The sequence below is a fragment of the Notechis scutatus genome, chromosome 4, assembly GCF_049901735.1.
Source record: "Notechis scutatus isolate UNSWTSFEM ecotype Mainland chromosome 4, rNotScu1.2, whole genome shotgun sequence".
In the NCBI taxonomy this organism is placed as follows: Eukaryota; Metazoa; Chordata; class Lepidosauria; order Squamata; family Elapidae; genus Notechis; species Notechis scutatus.
This window is the reverse complement of record NC_142012.1, coordinates 162,999,410-163,021,118: the sequence shown is the minus strand read 5'-3', so window position 1 is coordinate 163,021,118 and position 21,709 is coordinate 162,999,410. Positions and strand designations below refer to the sequence as shown.

General features: G+C 45.6%; 1 protein-coding gene across 1 annotated transcript in view; it reads left to right on the top strand.

Moving 5' to 3' along the window:
* The window catches only part of EEF1AKMT4 (EEF1A lysine methyltransferase 4), a 54,927-nt gene extending 33,428 nt beyond the window's left edge, over positions 1-21,499 (top strand). Inside the window, exon 3 of the mRNA XM_026690533.2 lies at positions 12,574-21,499. Coding sequence (XP_026546318.2) covers positions 12,574-12,864 — 291 coding nt within the window. The 3' untranslated portion in view covers positions 12,865-21,499. The remainder of the gene's footprint in view (positions 1-12,573) is intronic.
* The last annotated feature ends 210 nt before the right edge of the window (positions 21,500-21,709 follow it).

Genomic DNA, 21,709 nt, shown 5'->3' with positions numbered 1-21,709 from the left:
GCCGATATTTCATTACTCAACTAACCTCATCAGTGCCCGGGAGTGTGGTGTTTGCTCCCTCTTTACATACAGCAGCTTTCCACGCCAATGTTGATGGTAGTCTGATTTTCTTCTTGGTAGTTCCTTGATTAGGGAATTGTTTTTCCACTTGATCCTTTGCCTCTGGTGTTAATTCCTGCTTATCTGGATGTGGGTTGCTGGAGAGAATGTCCTTGGGCTATTGAACACTCTAAAACTCAGGAGAAATTTCCTTAAAGTGAGAACAGTTAATCGGTGGAACAACTTGCCTCCAGAAATTGTGAATGCTCCAACACTGGAGGTTTTTAAGAAGAGATTTGCCAACCATTTGTCTGAAATGGTATAGGGCCGTGATGGCGAACCTATGGCATGCAGGCTGGAAGTGGCACACAGAGCCATCTCTCCGGGCATGCCAGCGATCGCCCATTGCTCTTCCAGGTTGCGGTGCGCATGGGAGTCTGGAAACCCAGAAAGGCAGTTCTCGGTGTGCATATGGGTGCCTGCCACCTGGTCTTCCCGTTTCTAATGTGCATGTAGGCACCAGCCAGCCAACTGGTCTTTGCATGCGCATTAGAAGCTGAAAGACGAGGTGGCTGGCACACATGCGCGCACCAGGAAGCGCCCTTCCGGTTTTCAGTGCACACGTTTCGGCACTTGGTTCCTTTTCGGCGCGCGCACCCATTTCGGCACTCGGTGCCGAAAAGGTTAACCACCACTGGTTGAGGGTCTCCTGCTTAAGCAAGGGGTTGGACTAGAAGACCTCCAAGGTCCTTTCCAACTCTGTGATTCTGTTGTTTTATTCTGTTTCTGGGTCTTCCGGTTTCCTTTAATGTTTCAGAGAGCTCAGAGGAACTGAGAAAGAAACCCTTGTAGGATCGCCGTTCTCAGGACTCAGCAGAGACCATAACGCAGCACCTAGCAACTATAAGTGCTTCCACTAAAACAACACAAATAACTGAACTACAGTTAAAAATATGCAGAAATATTTTTTTTTTAAAAAAAGTTGTTTTGGTTGCAGGTTTTTCCTGCTGGTGCTTCAAAGCCAGGGATCTCCAGCTTCGGCAACTTTTTAAGACTTGTGGACTTCAACTCCCAGAATTCCTCAGGTGGCTGAGGAATTCTGGGAGTTGAAGTCCACAAGTCATAGAGTTGCAAAGTTGGAGGCTCCCTGCTCAAAACCGTTCCCTCTTCCCTTTACATCGTATGTTGAACTTACCAGATATACTTAGAGTAGGACAAACTCTGTACACCTTTTTGCTCAACTGGTACATTATATTTATCAGCGACTGTCCTGTCCTGCCCCCTTCCCTCCCCCCACCCTGCCATTTTGGCTCGTTCCTGTCCCAGGATAGGGAAGGAGTTGTCCTTTGGCAGGCAAGAGAGGCCAGAGGTTGTCTCGCCCTTCCTTCCTTCCTTTTCCTGGCCTGGCTTAAGTTTATGATGCTTCTTTGGCTGATGGTCCCTCTGTACTTGGCGGGCTTGGCTTTGACTTGATCCTGCCTCTTTGCTGTCATTGCACTTGGCTTCGGCCCTCTCTTATCCTCTCCTGCTCTTTGGGCAGCAGCAATGGAGATATCCGGTAAATAAACCAGCATGATAAGATCGGGTCAAGTTTGCAAGGGGACAAGCTCTTCACCGGTTCTTAACTGTAGAATCCAGTGGGGAATCTTCCAAAATAATGGAATTAGAAAAACTCCCGTGGAGAAACTCTTCCTTCTCATTGTTCCATCTAAACTAAAGGATTTGTTTTCCCATAACCCTGTTTTCCTTCCTTACCTCCATCGATGATCCATTTGCAGGGCTGATTATTATACAGGTAGCCCTCAATTTAGGGACGCGGTGGCTCAGTGGCTAAGACGCTGAGCTTGTCGATCAGAAAGGTCGGCAGTTCACAGGTTCGAACCCCTAGCGCCGCGTAACGGAGTGAGCTCCGGTTACTTGTCTCAGCTTCTGCCAACCTAGCAGTTTGAAAGCATGTAAACATGCAAGTAGAAAAATAGGGACCACTGTGGTGGGAAGTTAACAGCGTTCTGTATACCTTCAGCATTTAGTCATGCCGGCCACATGACCATGGAGATGTCTTCGGACAGTGCTGGCTCTTCGGCTTTGTAACGGAGATGAGCACCGCCCCCTAGAGCAGGAAAGGACTAGCACGTATGTGCGAGGAGAATCTTTAACCTTTACCTTTAGCCCTCAATTTACAACAATGTCAACCCTGACTGAGGCCATTTTGAGACTTCAGTTCTGACACACTAGAGAAGAGGGATAGGGAGGGGAGAAATAGAGATAGTTGGGGTGTTGTAGTCAAAACAAAGTCCTTTCTCTTGGGAATCAAGGACATTCCTGCAGGTGCTCAGAAGGAGGGGACTGGAGTCACCTAGCAACTGAACAGTATCCTGATTGGACCATGTAACTGATTGTTTTGAGAAAGTGAAAAACTTTTAATTAGGAGAAAACCACGGGAATAATCAGAGTTGGTTTTCACCAGATCTGTGACAATATGACACATCCAATCAACTTATTCTTCGAGGAATCTACCTGCCTCAGAGTTTTGTTTGCTATGGGTATGTTACTTGGAATCCTGACAAACAGTTTGTTTAGTGACCGTTCAAAGTTTTACAATGGCCCTGAAAAAATTACCTTATGACCGACCATTGCAGTATCCCCATGGTCCACATGATCAAAATCCAGGCGCTGGGCAACTGGCTTGTATTTATGACGGCTGCATCGTCCCAGAGTCACAAGAGATCTCCTTTTGAGATCTTCTGACAAGCAACGTCAAGCGGGAAAGCCAGATTCACTTAACAACCGTGTTACTAATTTAACGACGGCAACGATTCACTTAACAAATGTGGCGAGAAAAGTGGTTCCAATGGGGCAAAACTCACTTAACAAATGTCTCACTTAGCAACATAGATTTTGGGCTCAGTTGTAAGTCAAGGACTACCTGTTTCTTCTTTTTTGTTTTCTGGCTATCTTGTTTAGTTTTTAAAAATATTATTTCACTTTCTGGACTTCTTCGTAACCATACGTAGATGATCAAAATGTAGATGCTTGAACCAAGTGGCAAGTATTTATCAAACCTATCGTATTTTGGACATGTCACATGGAGACTCACCTCTCTTGAGAAGTCCATAATGTTGCACAAAGTTGAAGGAAAGAGCAGAAGAAGACAACCAACAACCACGGGGGATGGACTTGATTAGAGCAGCGATGGGTTTGAGCCTGGCCGTTCCCGTCTCAGGTGAAAAAATCTGGATTAATCTGTTCTATAAGTAACCCTTGACTTAAGACCACAGTCGAGCCCCAAATTTGCGTTGGTAAGCAAGACTGTGCACGCACCGGAGCACCAGAAACCCGAAGACCAGCTGGCCAATGCCTATTTTGGGGGGTGTTTTTGCTCATTTTGGGGGCCGGTTTTGGGACCACTTTCAGGCTGTTTTCAGGCCATTTTTGAGCCAAAAAACAGCCCCCAAAACAGCTTGTTCTTGGGCTGTTTTCTGGCACTTTGGCGTCCACAGAGACCACCTGGCCGCCAGGCATGTGCACGCCAGAAACCAGAAGAGCAGCTGGTGATGGCGCACGTGCCCACAGAGAGGACTCTGCATGCCACTTCTAGCACGCATGCCATAGGTTCGCCATCACGGTCCTATTGTATAACACCAACATATAAAGGCATCAATACTCTTTCATCCCATTCCTTCAATCACCAACGCATAACAAATCCATGCCCTGAACTCCCTTTAAATGCCAGATGGATATTTTGCTCACGTTGGCAAGGAGACATCATTGAACCGCTGTCCACTGGCCCAGATAAAAACATAGCCGTAAGCCTAAAAGGGCTGCCCGTCCCTGATCTGGGAGAGACCACGATTCCATGGTACATCAAATGCTTTGCTTGCATGCAGACACCGCTACTCCAATTCGGGGGAAACTAGGACAGGGAAGGGAGGGGGCAATGAACAGACCCTCCCAGCTTGAGAATTTCAGATTAGATTAGATTAGATTAACAGAGTTGGAAGGGACCTTGTAGGCCATCTAGTCCACCCCCACACACACACGCCCAAGCAGGACACCCTACACCGTTTCCGACAAATGGCACTCCAGTCTCCTCTTGAATTTAGGAAGTCCTAAATTCTGTTGGAATCAGATCAGTTGCTTCCTGGAATGGTTGTTACAGGTCGTCCTCAGCCTGCCGTTGTCAAGTCAATTACTGCGGTTGTTCAGGGAAGTATAGGTTGTCATTAAGTTTAGGTTGTCAGTAGCTAGGTGGGAAGGTTACGAATGGTGATCACAAGACCCCAGGACATTGCGATTAAGATGGGCCAGTTGCCAAACACCTCAATTTTGATGACTTGACCATAGAGGGATGCTGCCACAGTCTTAAGTGTGAGAATTGGTCATAAGTCAGTCTTTTCAGTGCTGTTGTAGCTGTCATGCCTCTGTTGGAGACTGACTCTGAGGGAGAGGAGGAACAGCCAACAGGAAGTGGAAGTGTGGCTCTGGAGATTGTGGAGGAGGCTGGGGAAGGGCAGAGGCCGGCTGGGCAGTCAGAGGAAGACCCAGGCCCATCCCCTCTTCATCCTAGGGCACGCAGGGAGGAACAGAGAAGGGAATAACATGGCTTACAGGAGAGGAAGCGGCCATGATCCCCTCATTGGATGCCGCTGGGAGGAATAGTATATAGGAGGGGCGTTTAAAACACAGCGTTGCTAGAAGCAAAGTGTGTGTTTTATTTCTGGCTGAGGTTTATCTTGGTTGGCGTTCTTCCAACAGACTGTGCCTTGTTATCTTCTTGAAGTTTGTAATTATTTATCCTGGTCTGTCGTGAAAATTCCTTCCGTGCAGTTTGTTTTGGTTTTTTATTTCTCCGTTATCCATTTTTTGAGTTTGGACTGTATTTCTTTCTTTTGGAGACTATTTTGGAAAGAGTTTAATCTCCAACTGTGAACAATTGAACCATGGAGCCAAGTTGGAGGCATTAAAGGAAATTTATTTATGTTTGGGAATTTATTACGTGTGTGCTGCTTCCCAGGTCATCACAGTAACTTTGAATGGTCGCTAAATGAATGGTTGTAAATCAAGGACTACCTACATATCAATAGCAATAGCACTTAGAGTTATAAACTGGGGTGGGATTCTCCCGGTTGGACCGGTTTGGGCTAACCCCTTGTTCGGACGATCAGCTGGCTCCTAACTGGTTTGCTCCAACGAGCATGTAGGTGTTCTGACCAAGGCTTCTTGAGACACCAACAAACACACATTAAATCCAAAACCCTTTTGTTTTAGTTCAACGGCTGTGAATTATCATCATTCACAGCCCATAATGAGTCTCAACCAGTTATAAATAGTCCCATGAAAGTCTGCCAAAGTTCTTCAGGAGAAGTCTGATAAGAACCCACCTTTATTTTACTTGAAGTGCTGCCAACAAGTACCAATTAGTCTTTCAAACCCAAACGGAGCACAAATTCACCACGGAGCTTTCAGGTTCCAAACCAACCAGAGAGAACAACGTTGCTTCCTGCAAAGGTTCCTGTCCCTTTGCACTTCCTTTATATCATGGGAGGAGCAATCACCTCCAAGCCTTACTCCCGAGTTGCCCCTTTTGTTTTGAATGTACTTGCCTTCTGGCAGCTCTGCGCACGTACACACTGGGAATAGGCTCCCCTTGTTCCTCTGGCTCTCTGCTGTCAGATTCTGGAGGCTCCAGATTCCCAGATGGGACATCTCTGTATCGGACACAGGACCAATGTCTGAGTCCACTCCAAACTCCCGGACTGGCCCATGTTCTTCCCCACTGTCTCATTCTTCTGCCGTCTCCACAGGCTGCCGGCAGACCACAACAGTGGGTCCACCCGCCAGGCTGGCCTTACTCTTTCCTGTGCTTTATGTCTTCTTGTTAGAGCACAGCTGATTCAGACAGCAGAATGGTTTGCCGCGCCTCAGCTGTTTTCTTCAGCTGCAGTTGAAGGTAAGCATTAGGCTTTTTTAAACGGAGCACACGTGTGGAGCACATGCTCACCGAACCAGTTGTTATTCTGGTTGAATCGCACCCCTGCTTATATACCGCTTCACAGTGCTTCACAGCCCCTCTCTAAGCGGTTTACAGAGTCAGCCTCTTGCCCCCAACAATCTGGGTCCTCATTTTACCCACCTCGGAAGGACGGAACGCTGAGTTAACCTTGAGCCTGGGGAAATTCAAACTGCCAAATTGCAGGCAGCTGGCAGCCGGCAGGCAGCAGAAGCAGCCTGCAGTATTGCACTCTAACCACTGCACCACCGTGACTCATAGATCAAAGAAGAAAGTCTCCAGCAATCTTCTTCCTTCTTATTTAGCCCCAAGAGGAGAAAGAGGTCCTCCCCAGGCTCGCCTTATTAGAATGCAATTGTGGGGTGAATTTACGATGCAATCAGGTCCTCTTATCTAGAAGCACCCATAACTCTAACCGTTCCTGGTCTGACACCCTCTAAATATGCTGAGAGACCATTTCTGGGGGTGGGAGGTTGGAGAAGGCCCCGATTTTCCAGTCCTGAATTAGGCATCACCCCAGCTTGCTGCAGAACCAACAAGGTTTATGCAATACGTTTAATCAGATCGGATAAGGATTTAGCAGCTGGCCTAGTCAGAATCAGAAACAGAATCAGAATAGAGCTGGAAGGGACCATGGAGGTCTTCTAGTCCAGCCCCCTGCTCAAGCAGGAGACTCTATGCCATTTCAGACAAATGGTTGTCCAATCTCTTTTAAAAACCTCCAGTGATGAAGCACCCACAACTTCAGAAGGAAAGCTGTTCCACTGGTTAATTGTCCTCACTCTTGGGAAGTTTCTTCTTAATTCCAGGTTGCTTCTCTCCTTGATTAGTTCCCATCCATTTTGACTTGTCTTGCCCTCTGGTGCTTTGGAGAAAAATTTGAGCCCCTCTTCTTTGTGGCAACCTCTCAAATACTTGAAGGCTGCTATCATGCCACCCCCCTCAAGTCCTTCTTCTCTCTAGACTAGCCAAACCCAAATCCTGCAGCCGTTCTTCATATGTCTCCAGGCCTTTAAATCCCCTTAGTTGCTCTTCTTTGCCTAAGGCCCAACATCTTTTTCGTAAGGTGGGGACCAAAACTGGAGGCAGGTATTCCAGGTGCGGTCTTAATAAGGCTTTATAAAGCGGTACTGATGCTTCATGTGATTTTGATTCTATGCCTCTGTTTATACATCCCTACGTGCCCAATTTGCTCAATTTGATTAAGTTTGTGGTCACCTAGCATGTTGGGTGAAGCCAGCCTGGTGGGAGCACTGATAATTTTGGTGAATTAAAGTTGAAGTTAACCCGAAAGACCCTGAAGGATGATGGTATATGAAGCAGTCATTTAGTTTAGTTTACTTTACTGTCATTGCACCTCGTGCAATGAAATCAAACACCATCTTCGGTGCACATCATGACCATGAAAATAATCACAAGCACACATCCTTTGCATTGTATACAATTGAACTGATTGCATTAATATTGCACTATACTTATTGCATTAATATTGCACTATTGAACTTATTGCATTAATATTGCACTATACAGTAGAATTCAACAGAACTACTACCCTTGAATAGAAGCTGTTTTTCAGCCTATTTGTCCTTGTTTTTATTATCCTGTACCGTCTGCCAGATGGTAATAGTTCAAAAAAAGGGGATGCCCAGGATGAGATGGATCTTTGAAGATGCTTTGAATTTTCTTAAGGCAGCGGCAGCTATAAAGCTCTTCCAAAGAGGGGAGAGGGCAACCCATGATCTTCTGGGCAATGACGTTAACCCTCTGGAGTGCTGTCCTATCTGCCACTGTGCAATTGGCAAACCATACAGAGGTGCAGAAAGTTAAGATACTCTCTATGGTGCAGCGGTATTTAAATCTCAAACCAGGATAGGCCATATCTGGCACAGATAGCCCTTGTAGCATTTCCCCATCGAAAAAGCTTGCATCTCTTTCTTCGACCGAATGAGAGATTTAAATATTCCTTTAGCCCAGAGGTCTCCAAACTTGGCAACTTTAAGACTTGTGGACTTCAACTTCCCAGAATTCTCCAGCCAGCATAGCTGGCTGGAGAATTCTGGGAGTTGAAGTCCACAAGTCTTAAAGATGCCAAGTTTGGGTACTCCTGCTTTTAGCTTCTGTCTTAGCAGTGGCTCCTGTGCTTATGTCAAGCTGAGCCCAGGATACAAGATCAGCTTGCCAGGGTAGAAGAGAGAACCAAGAACCAGGGGGCTGCAAAGTTTCGGGGACCCAGGCCGGAGGCGCTACTGCCCCGCAACAAGCACAGGGTTTTAATCCTTTGCATGCTTGATATCATCTTTTTAATGTCATATTACTACACTTCCAAGCATTATTTTTATCGTTTCATTCCTTGCTTTTGTTATTTTTATATTGGTTCTTTTCTTTGTTTTATTGTTATAAGCCTCCCAGAATAGCCCCACAGTGAGATAGGCAGCAAGTAAATTTAATAAATTCCTCTCTCTTTCTCTGTCTCTGTCTCTCTCTTCTCTTGTCTTCTCTCTTTTCTCTCTCCCTCTCTCTTTTCTTTCTCCCTCTCTCTTTCTCTCTTTTCTTTCTCCCTCTCTCTTTCTCTCTTTTCTTTCTCCTCTCTTTCTCTCCCACTCTCTTCCCTCTCTCCTCCTTTCTCTCTCTATGCTATTCTCTCCTCTCTCTTCTCTTTTCTGTCTCCTCCTCTCTCTCTCCTCTTTCTCCTGTCTCCTCTTTCATCTCTCTTTTCTCTCCCCCTTTTCTTTCTCCTCTCTCCTTCCCTCTCTCCTCCCCCTTCCTCCCCCTCTCCCTCTCTCTCTCTCTCCCCCTGGAATTGTTGAATGCAGAAGGCCCCCATTCTTATCCCTGTCCCAGCCTCTCATACAGGCTGTTGAGCATTCAATCCCCACCTAGCCTGATGAGGGTCCTTCAGGAGTCAAACCGGGAGGGAGGGAGTGGGTGGGGGGTTTCCCCAGGCTGGCTGCACGAGCAGAAGCCCCCGCAGCCAGCGAGCCAAAGGCAAGAATGACTCCACCCAGCCCGACGCTGGCGTTGGAGACCCTGCGGCCTTGGCCTTGGCATGCCGATCACGCCCAGCCCCGTTGGCCGTAAGTGCCTTTGACTTTGGATAAAGCCAAGCAAGCAAATTGATGTTCTTTTCCATCCTATTAGGAAGAGTTTAGTTCCAGAGAGGAGAAAATGGTGATTAAAAGGATCAGTCCACTCGGCTGCAAACAAAGCCGTATTTTGGACGACGTGTCCGTGTGAGATCTTGGCTTGGGGTTGTTCACTTGGCAGGATTTCGGGTTGGGGGGAGGGCGATGGGAAGCTGTGGGAGGCTCTGCAGCAGCACCGGTCCCCAGAAAAATCAAGGGGTAATCTCCTTACAGATAGTCCTCGATTAACGACAATAATTGAGACTAACATTTCCGGTGCTAAGTGAGCTAGCGAAGTGAGTGTTATCCACCCCCACCCCATTTTACAACCCTCGCTGCCACGGTTGTTAAGTGAATGGCTGCAGTTGCTTAAGTCAGGTAGACCGTCATTAAGCGAATGTGGCTTCTCTCCCTTGATTTCGTTCGTCAGAAGGTGGCAAAAAGGGGACCCTGGGACACTGCAACTGTCATAAGGAAGAGTCAGTTGTGCCGAGCATCTGAATTTTGATCGAGCGGCCTCTGGAGACGCTGCGAAGGTTACAAATGTGTGGGGGGAACAGCCACGAGCCCCCTCCCCCCTTGCATTTGTGATTTCGGTCGGTCGCTAAACGAATGGTCGCAAGTCGAGGACTGCCTGCACAAGAAGGGGTTGGAAGGGCTTGCCTTTGAATTAGCACGGCTTTGTCAGCTGGTATGAGGAAGACAGATTACAGATAATCAGAGTTGGAAGGGACCTTATAGGTCATCTAGTCCAACCCCCCCGCCCAAGTGAGAGACCTTACACCATTTCTGACAAATGGCAGTCCAATCTCTTCTTGAAAGTCTCAAGCGATGGCGCTCCCACAACTTCCGAGGGCAAAAGCTGTTCCATGGGTTGATTGTTCTCACTGTCAGAAAGTTTCTCCTTATTTCTAGGTTGAATCTCTCCTTGTTCAGTTTCCATCCATTATTCCTTGTCTGGCCGACAGGCGCTTTAGAAAATAGCTTGACCCCCTTCCTCTCTGTGGCAGCCCCTCAAATACTGGAAGACTGCTATCCTGTCTCCCTGGTCCTTCTCTTTACTAGACTAGCCAAGCCCAGTTCCTGCAACCGTTCTTCGTATGTTTTAGTCTCCAGTCCCCTCATCATCCTGGTTGTTCTTCTCTGCACTTTTTCTAGAGTCTCAACATCTTTTTTATAATATGGTGACCAAAACTGGATTCAGAACTCTAGGTGTGGTCTTACTAAGGCAAAAGTCTTATTAAGCCCTTTGCCTGACTCCGCCAAAAGCCACATTTTTCTCTTCTGCAGGATTGGTCTCAGTGTTTTAAGCAACCCTCCACTCCAACCAATAACTCGGAGACAGACATTGCTCAAAAGTTCTTTTTTTTTATTTGGATAGTAACTGGCACAACTGGGGGAATCCCGAATCTGAAAAATTCTGGGCTTCCTTGCAATAATTAAAAACTGCAAATCCATCCCCTGCTCCCATCATCACATCACATGGCACAATCAACCATCCGTCCCAACTTAAGACTTCCCCTCACTTATGCACAAAATAACATGACCTTGACCTACAAAAAGAATGTCATTTTGACTAACTACATATACCCCAAGAACGTCCACCCCCCACCCCCACCCCCACTTTCCCAGGCTCAAAATTGTGGCAGCGTGGGAGCATCTGGTTTCAATATGCCTTCCAAAGCTGACATTGGTACTTTCGTGGAAGGAAGACGTGTGTGTGTGTGTGTGTGTGTGTGTGTGTGTGTGTTAGGGATATACACCCTAGCAGAACCTGCACAGCAGTCAGGCAGGCAGGCAAATATGTGAGATGAACGTTTTTGTAGCTTAAACTGAGTAAAACAGATACACTGTGCTAGTTAAATAGTATAGTCAAACAGTCCATATATCATACACTAGTTCAGTCCGTCCGGGATTAATCAGTTGCAAAGTCCAGTGTCGAAAAAGAGGTCAGTTAACTTACAAATATCAGTCCAGTAATATATCTCCTCGCAGTAGAGATATGAAGAAGTCAAACCTCCTTTCTTCCTTCAGCAACAGCAGAGAACACACAGTTATCAAACCATCAATCCATCATTGTCTGCAAGCAATCCAGTAAGCCAGCAATCAATCAAGTTCTCTTGCTCCCTCTTATGGCGATTTTACAACCGCACCCAAAATTACACGCTTTGCAGTTTAAAGTGACACACACTTAAAACTCACTATCATAGTTTATATATATTATTTTACCCAAACTATGTTAGGTAACCATGTTATTCCTAACAGTGTGTAAGCGCGCATGTGCATGATGGTTTCTTGGAGGAAACAACAATCTTGCTGCATGACATTAAGTGACTCTTTTTTCTTCTCAAGAGAACCTGAAGGTGACTGATCTCGCCATAATTTTCCAGCAGCAGGGGATGATTGACAGCTGCTCATCTTCTAAAGCAGGGGTCCCCAACCACCAGTCCCCGGACCAGTACCAGTCCGTGGATCATTTTTTACCGGGCCGCAAAGCTTGGGTGCCGCCATCTTGTTTCAACCGGGTTTTCGGTTGCTTCCGGGTTTTCGGTTGGAAAGAGGCGTTTGGGTGCTCGCGCCTTAGTTTCGCTCAAAGGGGGGGCGGCTTCGAACGAAGAGCCGTCCCGATGGCGGTGGAGTCTCGCGTTACTCAGGTACCGGTCCGTGGAAGAATAAATAATCGTGAAACCGGTCCCTGGTTCAAAAAAGGTTGGGGGCCACTGTTCTAAAGGAGAGGATGGGGACAATTGGTGAGGGTTTATTTTTGTGTCTTAAGGAGCAAAATTCTCAGAGAAGATTATAGGTAGTTCTTGATTTATAATGGTTCATTTAGCGACCATTCAAAGTTACAACAGTCCTGGGGGGGGGAAAAAACTTTTTTTTCAGGGCTGTTGTAACTTCGAATCATCACTAAACAAACCATTGTAAGTCGAGGACTACCTGTTGTCAACTCATAAAATATTTCTATGATCTTTTTAGAATTGCCAACAGAAAGGGAAGGGGGAGCAGTGCGGCAGCTTGCAAACCGAAAGTGCATTCCATAAATGTTTTCGAAGATAGTTTCTAGGTGACCGAAGTTTCTGCCGTGCAAACTTCTAACTGGAGAGCATGATTGATGACTCTTGGCTATGGATGTGTCCCATTGGAGAATATGAATTATGATACACCCAGGGGGTGGGAGAAAACCACGGTCAAGGGTGAGAATAAATGATACGTCTCAGAGTTGGCTACACCCAGGCAGCATCGGCATGTTTACTCCTAATAAATCTTCTTTAAGTTTTGAAAATTTGGCTAGAGACTCATGATTTAAATGGGGGTAGCTACCAGAGCCCTGACTCCTGTAGCCAATTCCACCCTGGGGGGACCAGAGTACTTTGTAATTCTCCCTCTATTTTCCCCCAGGTCGCCCGAGTCCTGCAACCCAGAGGAAGGTTTATCTCCATCACTTTTGCCCAGCCGCATTTCCGCAAGCGTCACTACGCCCAGCGGGCCTACAACTGGTCCATCCAACACATCAGTTACGGCAGGGATTTCCACTACTTCCTCTACGTCATGAAGAAAGGTGGGGCGTTGTCCCCCTCCGACTTGGCCCTGGGGCAGAGCCTCCATCGCCACCCCTCGTCCTCCAGCCCTGTGTTCTCCTCCCTCCAAGAGCCGGATTGTGAGAACTACCTCTTCAACATTCAACTCTGATCTCAAGAGAAGGAATATCTCGAGGGAAGGAGCTGCTTGTGGGGCGAAGGTCCCAAAGGGCCATGCCAAGATACTTCCTCTAGGTCAGGGGTCTCCAACCTTGGCTACTGTTTACGACTTGTGGACTTCAACTCCCAGAATTCCTCAGCCAGCCATGTTGCCAAGGTTGGAGAGCCCTGCTCTAAGCCACTCCCTCTTTCCTTTGCATCCTGTCTGAATTTACCAGGTGTGCCAGTGCGATGGCCTAGCGGTGGAGCTCTTACTTCAGAATCAGGAGGCTGCGAGCTCGATCCTAGGCAGAAGCAGATATTTCTCTGGGCACCATGAGAACATATCTGCTGAATATAACTCCACCTTGGCGACAGGAAAGGCATCCGGCCAGTGAACACTCAGCTCCATTCCATTGCCCAGACTCCACCTCACAAGGGAAGATGATGAGTTACAATAGAGCAAACCCCGTTCACGCTGGATGTAAAGAGGAAGTGGCTTAGAGCAGGCCTCTCCAACCTTAAAGACTGGTGAACTTCAACTCCCAGAAATGGCTGAGGAATTCTGGGAGTTGAAGTCCACCCATCTTAAAGCTGCCAAGTTTGGAGATCTCTGCTCTAGGTCACCTGGGGTAATTCCCTGCATTTTTTAATACATTTTTTTTAAAACAATAATAACGATGGTGATCAAGCCTCCTCTTCAATTGGCAAAGAGGGGGGCTGTTCTCGGGGGAATTGGTTGGGAACGCTTTCTGCTGCCAAGTTGGTTGCAGAAAGTCATTTCTCTTCCCTTCCACCCCACCGAGCTCGTCCTCTTGCTCATATTGTAGAGTTGTGAACCGATTTATGGAAAAGCAGGGAAGGGAGAGGTTAAAAGCTGAGAAGTTGTTGTTTTTTTAAAAAAAAAATCTTGCCGCTGTGCTCTGAATCCTTAAGTGTCTTCCAAGGCCCTTTTTGGCCGCCTCTGTTTTTAACAGACTTTCTGAAAATCAGGAATATAAAGACACCATCCAGATCTCAATGAGAGACCAACTCAGAGGGTTGCTGGCCCTAACTCAACCTTGTTTTGGTTCTTCTGAGGAGGAACCCTCAACCTGTCTATCAAGGGTATGTGAAAACTATCTAAAACAGACATCTCCAAACTCAGCAACTTAAAGACTTGTGGACTTCAACTCCCAGAATCCCTCCTCCGGTCATGTCAGGAATTCTGGGAGTTGAAGTCCACAAGTCATTAAACTTGCCAAGTTTGGGGATCCCTGGTCTAAAACCTCTGGAGTCGGGTGTTTTTTAAACCTTCTACAAAGCGTTAACAAAAGTCGAGTTGCCATGTACAACTCATGAACCCCCATTTTAACATGGATTTCACCTGTGGTGAGAATCCACCCATTGAAGTCTTCCCTGCCAGCCCTTTCGTTGAACAATTTTCTCCAACTTGGGTGCCTTTCAAATGGCCGGGGAGCGATGGGGCTTGTAGTCTTAATGCCTCTGGTAGGCAATGGCCTTTCCATGCGCCGTCGAAGTACCTCAGATTAATTCTGCAATCTGAAATTGGGAATTATGTAATTGATTTTCTACTATTGCAAAATTTGTATCCATGAATGGTTGGAGTTTTATGCACCATTCTGGTAAAGTCTTTTTTTTTCCTGGATTTTTTTTTTCCCAATGAAATATATAGATGCTAAAATGGAGTGATGCTCAGGTTGTATCCTGGGGAAGGAGAACCTGAGACGAGGAAATCAAAGGTAAAGGCTTCCTGTTTCTATACTAGTAATCTGCAACTTACAACCACAATTGATCCCAACATTTCTGTTTGTAAGCGAGACAGTTGTTAAGTGGGTTTTGTCCTATTATGAATCTTCCTTGCCACAGTTGGTGAGTGGTGAGTGAATCACTGCAGTTGTTAAGTTGGTCACGTGGTTGTTAAGTGAATCTGGCTTCCCCGTTGACTTTGCAGCTCAGAAAACCTTAACCGAGACACTGCAACCGTCATAAATAGGAGTCGGTGGCCATGCGTCCGAATGTTGATCCCGTGACCATGGGGATGTGGGAACAGTCATAAATGTGAAAATTGGTCATAGGTCACTTTTTCCCAGAGCCCTTGTAACTTGAAACAGTCCCTAAATCAGAGGTCTTCAAACTTGACAGCTTCAAGACTTGTGGACTTCAACTCCCAGAATCCCTCCTCCAGTCATTCTGGGAGTTGAAGTCCACAAGTCATTAAACTTGCCAGGTTTGAAGAGCCTTGCCCTAAATCAACGTTTAATAAGTTGAGGACTACCTGTAAGGTCATAATTTTTGAAAACGAGCGATTTGGGAGCCGGGCCAGAGAGATCTGAAGTACAGTCCCAGCTGTGGGATCTCCCTCACCTGAATCTACTTCAAGGGGGTGTTCTTTGTGAGGCAAAAAAGGAAATAGGGCTACTGTATGAGTGCCATCTTATCTCTTGTTCTTCCCCAAACCACCTTAAGGCATAAAGAAGAACAGGAGCTGTAGCCAGGCATTGTGCTGAGAGGACACCCTAGAAATAGCATTTTTTCCCTCACACTTAAGAGTGTCAACAGCTGCTTGGAGATGTTCCCCCTCAACATTCAGACACTGAGGAGCATGCAATGCAGGAAGAGTTTTGAGGACTGCAACTTCAGCGCTCGATGTAAACCACTCGTGATAAGTGACGAGTGAAAAATAGCTACTTCTATCTCCCTGTCAGATATCTGGAAGTATGTGTGTATGTGTCTCCCAGCACTGCCTTCCCAAATAGTAAACTTAAAATGACTGAAAGGACAAACTCTGCAATGCCTGAGACTTAACCATATTGTGTTTCATTGATTTTTTTTTTTAATTGAAGGTACATTTCGACCATATTCAACCCACTTTGCATCTTTTGTAGGCTAAATCATCTGCTGATTGGCCCAAAGTCACCCAGTCAGCTATCATGCCTAAGGTGGGACTAGAACTCTCCGCCTCCTGGTGATTGGCCCAAAGTCACCCAGTCGGCTTTCATGCCTAAGGTGGGACTAGAATTCATCGCCTCCTGGTGATTGGCCCAAAGTCATCCAGCTGGCTTTCATGCCTAAGGTGGGACTAGAACTCACCGCCTCCTGGTGATTGGCCCAAAGTCACCCAGCTGGCTTTCATGCCTAAGATGGGACAAGAACTCTCCGCCTCCTGGTGATTGGCCCAAAGTCATCCAGCTGGCTTTCATGCCTAAGGTGGGACTAGAACTCACCGCCTCCTGGTGATTGGCCCAAAGTCACCCAGCTGGCTTTCATGCCTAAGGTGGGACTAGAACTCTCCCCCTCCTGGTGATTGGCCCAAAGTCACCCAGCTGGCTTTCATGCCTAAGGCGGGACTAGAACTCTCCGCCTCCTGGTGATTGGCCCAAAGTCACCCAGTCGGCTTTCATGCCTAAGGTGGGACTAGAACTCTCCGCCTCCTGGTGATTGGCCCAAAGTCAACCAGTCGGCTTTCATGCCTAAGGCCGGACTAGAACTCACCGCCTCCTGGTGATTGGCCCAAAGTCACTCATGCCTAAGGTCCGATTGGCCCAAAGTCCCAGTAAAGTCACCCCTGGTGATTGCCCAGTTTTTCATGCCTGGTGGGAAATCAGCTGCTCATGCCAAGGTGGACTAGAACTCGGACCAGAACCAGTTCACAGTCACCTGGTTTCTAGCCCATCACTTTAACCACTAGATGTATTAATGGAGGATTTTGAATAAGATCTGCTTTTTGGTCTTTCTTCCTCAAAAGATCCTGGTTTTGCTGGTGCTGCTCATTCTCTATGAAAATAGTACAAGTTACAAGGTCAAAAAAATTGACACTGACTCCTCAAAGCCTTTAACTGCTTCTTCCCCTAAGCGGACAATCTGTCTTGTGGATGTTTTTCTAAGAAATGTATTTTGAACTCTCTGCTTGGTGTCATGGCACATTTTGCATGCTGGTTCTATTTTTTTTTTATCTAGTGGAACTATTTGCATATTCATGTTTGCTATTGAATGGAATCTGTTCCTGGTGGTTTATTGGTCTTGGCCAGCTAGATTGGTAAGGAAACTTGGGCCTGTGCGGCCAGCATTCAAGATCCAGCCTTCCTGTAGATTAATGTTGTGGGCTTTGTCCAGTCACTGTCCATTAGCTTTGATTTTCTGTCAAAAGCAATACAAATAGCATCCATCCCCATGGAGTGGATCCAAAAAAACATCAGAGAAATGGCAGAATAAAAGTACGATGAACAGATGTGAATGATGCAGATTCGATGGGATCAACTTGGAATCCTTAAAAGGTTCCAATGGCAACTCCCAGAATTCCCCACCTGTGTTGACTAGGAATTCTGGGAACTGTAGTCCACAAATGACTGGATGGTGCTAAATCAAAGGAAAACGACATATATGTTACATAAACTGCCTAAAGACTAAGGCTTCTACATTAAAAAAAAATTCTTTACAGGTTTCTACTTCCTAGAAAGCTGCAAAGTGAGTTGAGTATCTCTCAATTAAACTTCCCTCTAGACTCTAGAGCAAGGGTCTTCAAACTTGACAGCTTTAAGACTTGTGGACTTCAACTCCCAGAATTCCTCCTCCAGTCATGTTAGCTCAGGAATTCTGGGAGTTGACGTCCACAAGTCTTAAACGTGCCAAGTTTGGAGACCTCTGCTGTAGAGGCTACAAAAAGTGTTCAGTAAGAAGAAAATATCTTTGAATAAAGTTAAGGAAATCCAAAACCTTTTGAGTTGTATTCCTTCACATTTTTTGTGCAAAATAGTTTCCACGAAAATGGGAGTTGTGTTTGAATTTATTTTCCTTTCTGCTTTTGGAAGACAAAGAAAAGCATAAACACCAAACTTGAGAAAATGAAAAAGAATATGGTGCCCGTATATATTATTTTGTGCTGGTATCTTAGTTTGCACTGCATTTCAAAAAAAGCTATTTGGGGGAAGTGGGGAGGTGCCTGAATAATTGTTTTGGAATTGGGTGGTGCTGAAATTAAACCAAATGTTTTTAAAAATGACATCTTTGCAATGTGCTCGATTAAATAAAACACGTCCTAACCAGTATGAAATAGTGTGGGTTGTGCATGAAAAACAGAATACCCCAGAAATAAAAGAGGAATGTATGGGGAAACTTTGGAATTGAATAAGAAATATAAAAAAGAAAGGTGGGATAATTAAATTAAAACACAAACTCCTACAAAGAGGAATAGGGTCCAAAAACAGTGAATACAAACAAGCTAAAAGGCTACAACACACCACTGTGAGCAAATGTTTGGCGAGTACATACAAATCTCTCCAATTACACAAAAAGATGCAAGGACGTAATGCGACACGTTTGCCAGAGTGATCCACTGATTTAAAAGATTATGAAAAAAATAATAGTACTGAAACTGGAAATGTTGTATTCAAGGTACAGATAATCAGCGGAAGAATATAGAGCAAAAGTCCCAGTGCAGTATATACAGCATTTCTGGAAAATGTTTAAAACCTCAATTCCTGAAACAATAAATGTCTCTTTAAAAACTTTATTGCCAATTCTGCAGAAATAAACACTCTGTCTCCACCTCAGTAACCTTTTAAATTGGAAAACAAGGGATGAGGAAATCCATAAAGGTCTGAAGTCAAATCAATCAAATAATAAAAAGGCGGAATACAAACAAATAAATAAAACACTAATCTTTGTTTGAACTCAGGTTGGTCTGTGTTAAAAAGCTGAAAGGAAAAAACGGAAACGCAAATACAACTCGATGAGGGGTTGGACTAGAAGACCTTCAAGATCCCTTCCAAGCCTATGATTCCATGATTGTGCTTAAGGAAGGAGGCTTTAAAATCTAATCTTCTATTTTTCAGACAGTCCTCGAGTTACGACAGTTCCTTTAGTGACTGATCAAAGCTTTTAACGGCATTGGAAAAAGTGACTTATGACTGTTTTTCACAGTTACAACCGTAGCAGCATCCCCATGGTTGTGTGGTCCAAATTTAGATAGAGATAGTCCTCAACTTACCACAGTTCATTTAGTGACTGAAGTTACAACATCACTGGAAAAAAGTGACATGACCATTTTCCAGAATTTCAACCATTACAGCATCTCCAGGGTCATGTGATCAAAATTCAGATGCTTGGAACCTGGTTCATATTTATGATGGTTGCAACCTCCCCCAAGGTCACCTGATCGCCTTTTGCACCTTTCTGACAAACAGAGGAAGCCGGATTCCTTGAACAACCATGTGTTTCTAACTTAACAACTGCATGATTCGCTTAACAAACGTGGCAAGAAAAGTGGTAAAATGGGGCAAAGTCGCTTAACAGCTGCCTCACTTAGCAACATAAATGTTGGGCTCAATTGTGGTCGTAAGTCAAGGACTACCTGTATCTGTTGATTGATTAGATTTATGTGTCACCCGTCTCGTGGAGAGGCAGCTGTGGGGCCACTTAAAAACATGTGTACCGTGTTTTCCCGAAAATAAGACCCTGTGATCAGTGGTGGGATTCAGTTTTTTTTTACTACTGGTTCTGTGGGTGTGGCTTGGTGGGCATGGCAGGGGAAGGATATTGTAAAATCTCCAGTCAGAGGTGGTATTCGCTGGTTCTCCAAACTACTCAAAATTTCCACTACCGGTTCTCCAGAACTGGTCAGAACCTGCTGAATACCCACCTCTGCCTGTGATGACCTTGGGCATGGCACAAAAGCAACAAAGTCACAAAAGTAGGTAAAGTCCCTTTAATTCCTCCTACTTGGCCCCCAATGTCCAGTTATCTTCAGCTGGAGAAAAAACTCTCCCAAGAACAGTTTTGAAAGGGAAGAAATTCAGTTGGAAGTCAAAGTACATATAAATTATAAATAAAAACCAACACACACCATGCTGCAGCAATTAACGAGACAGGGCAGGATAAGGAATTGCAGACTTCAAAAGATAACGAAACACACACAGTTGGGAGGATGCCAGAACTCAGATAAGACTTGACAAAACAAAAATAATGCACGCTTTGCTTCCAGCAAGGTGCTGTGTGCAAATGCCCTTTATATCCTGTTTTCCCAGCTGCAGCTAATGAAGGGAATCAGGGCCCTTTTCTCCCCCATAATCCCTGTAAATCATGTTGCTCCCGTCTCCATTCCTCTGTGCGTGCCCTAGGATGAAGAGGGGGTCGGCCTGGGTCTTCCTCTGAATGCCCAGCCGGATTGTGCCCTTCCCCAGTTTCCTCCACAGCCACCGGGAGCCACACTCCCACTCCCTGTCAGCTGTTCCACCTCTCCCTCGGAATCAGATTCCAACAGGGGCATGACAGACCCAGTCTTACATATTTTTTTTTGCCACCAAAAAAGGCACCAGGTCTTATTTTCGCGGGATGTCATCCACTGACTAACCTCACTTGCACATGTCACTCCCAACCTCCTTTTTGCTGTCAGAGGCCTTCAGGAACTTCTTCTGCTGATGGCAAGGCTTTCCTGAAGGCCTCTGCCGCCGATAAAAGAGCTTTGGATCGATCCAGAGCTTTGTTATCAGCTACAGGAGGCCTTAAGGACAGCCTTGCCAGCCTTGCCGCCTGCAGAAGAATTGGGCTGGCAAGGCAGGTGTCGGGGTGCGCGAGGCCTGGCTACAACTGTCCAAAGGTAAGTAGTAGGGCAGCTCCACCAACAAATCCCCACCCTAGCTTAATTTTTACCCATCTACTCTGGAATGGGCAGGATCTTAATTAGGGCTTATTTTGAGGGTAGGGCTTATATTGGGTGTACATGTAAAAAAAAAAAATCAAGCCAGGACTTACTTTCAGGGTAGGTCATATTTTCGGGGAAACAGGAGACATGTTTTGCCCCGTTCTTTTTGTTGGCACAAAGCGAAAGCCAGGAACATTTAATAGCACGGTGAAAAGCCCTCCTGATTAAAAAAATCTGTGCGTCCTCTGGAGTTTCTAAGTATAGCCACTCTGAATTCACTATACACAAAGGCAACCACTGTTGTCAAGAGCTGGAACCTAACTTGTCCAGAAATGGACAGTTGCATAAGGAGCCTTTCACAAGCCAATTAGATGCTGGGGGAGCCTAAAAGGCAGGCCAGGTTTCATAGCTGCAGTCCTAAGACATGTCAGATACGATTTACTATCTGGCTTGTTTTAAAGAATGAAATGCAATTGTATTTCCAAGTGTGGTTTGGGGCAAAATCAAAGGAGCTACGGAAGGATTTGCTGGGCAGAGGGTTAGTTCCCTCCATTGAAGCCAAGATAAGTAATATTGAAAGAGGAAACCTGGAGGGGACATAGAGGCAGTTTGGTCCAGTGGTTAAGGCAGCAGACTAGAAAGCAGCAGCCCATGAATTCAAATCCTGCCTTAGCCATGAAAGCCAGCTGGGAGACTTTGGCCCGATCACCAAGAGATGATGAGTTCTAGTCCTGCCTTATTCATGAAAGCCGGCTGGGAAACTTTGGGCCGATCACCAAGACATGGTGAGTTCTAATCCTGCCTTATTCATGAAAGCCAGCTGGGTGATCATGGGCCAGTCACACCCTCTTAGCACAAAGTTGTTGTTGGGAAAATAGAGGTATGTATTGGATATATTAACCACCTTGACTTATTTGTAAAAAATTACCACTGTCAGTTATTTGTAAGCATAGTGAAGATGGGATAAAAATAAATAAATCCATGTGTAAAGTAAGATGCAGTTTAACTAACCTTAAGGAATCCTATTTGTACAGAGAGCCTTCGACTTAGGATCACAATTGAGCCCAACATTTCTTTCAAGGGAGACATTTGTTGCATGAGTTTGGCCCCATTTTACGACATTTATTGCCACAGTTGTTAATCATTGAAGTTGTTAAGTTAGTAACTCACGGTTAAGCGAATCTGGTTTCCCCATTGACTGGGTGATCACATGACT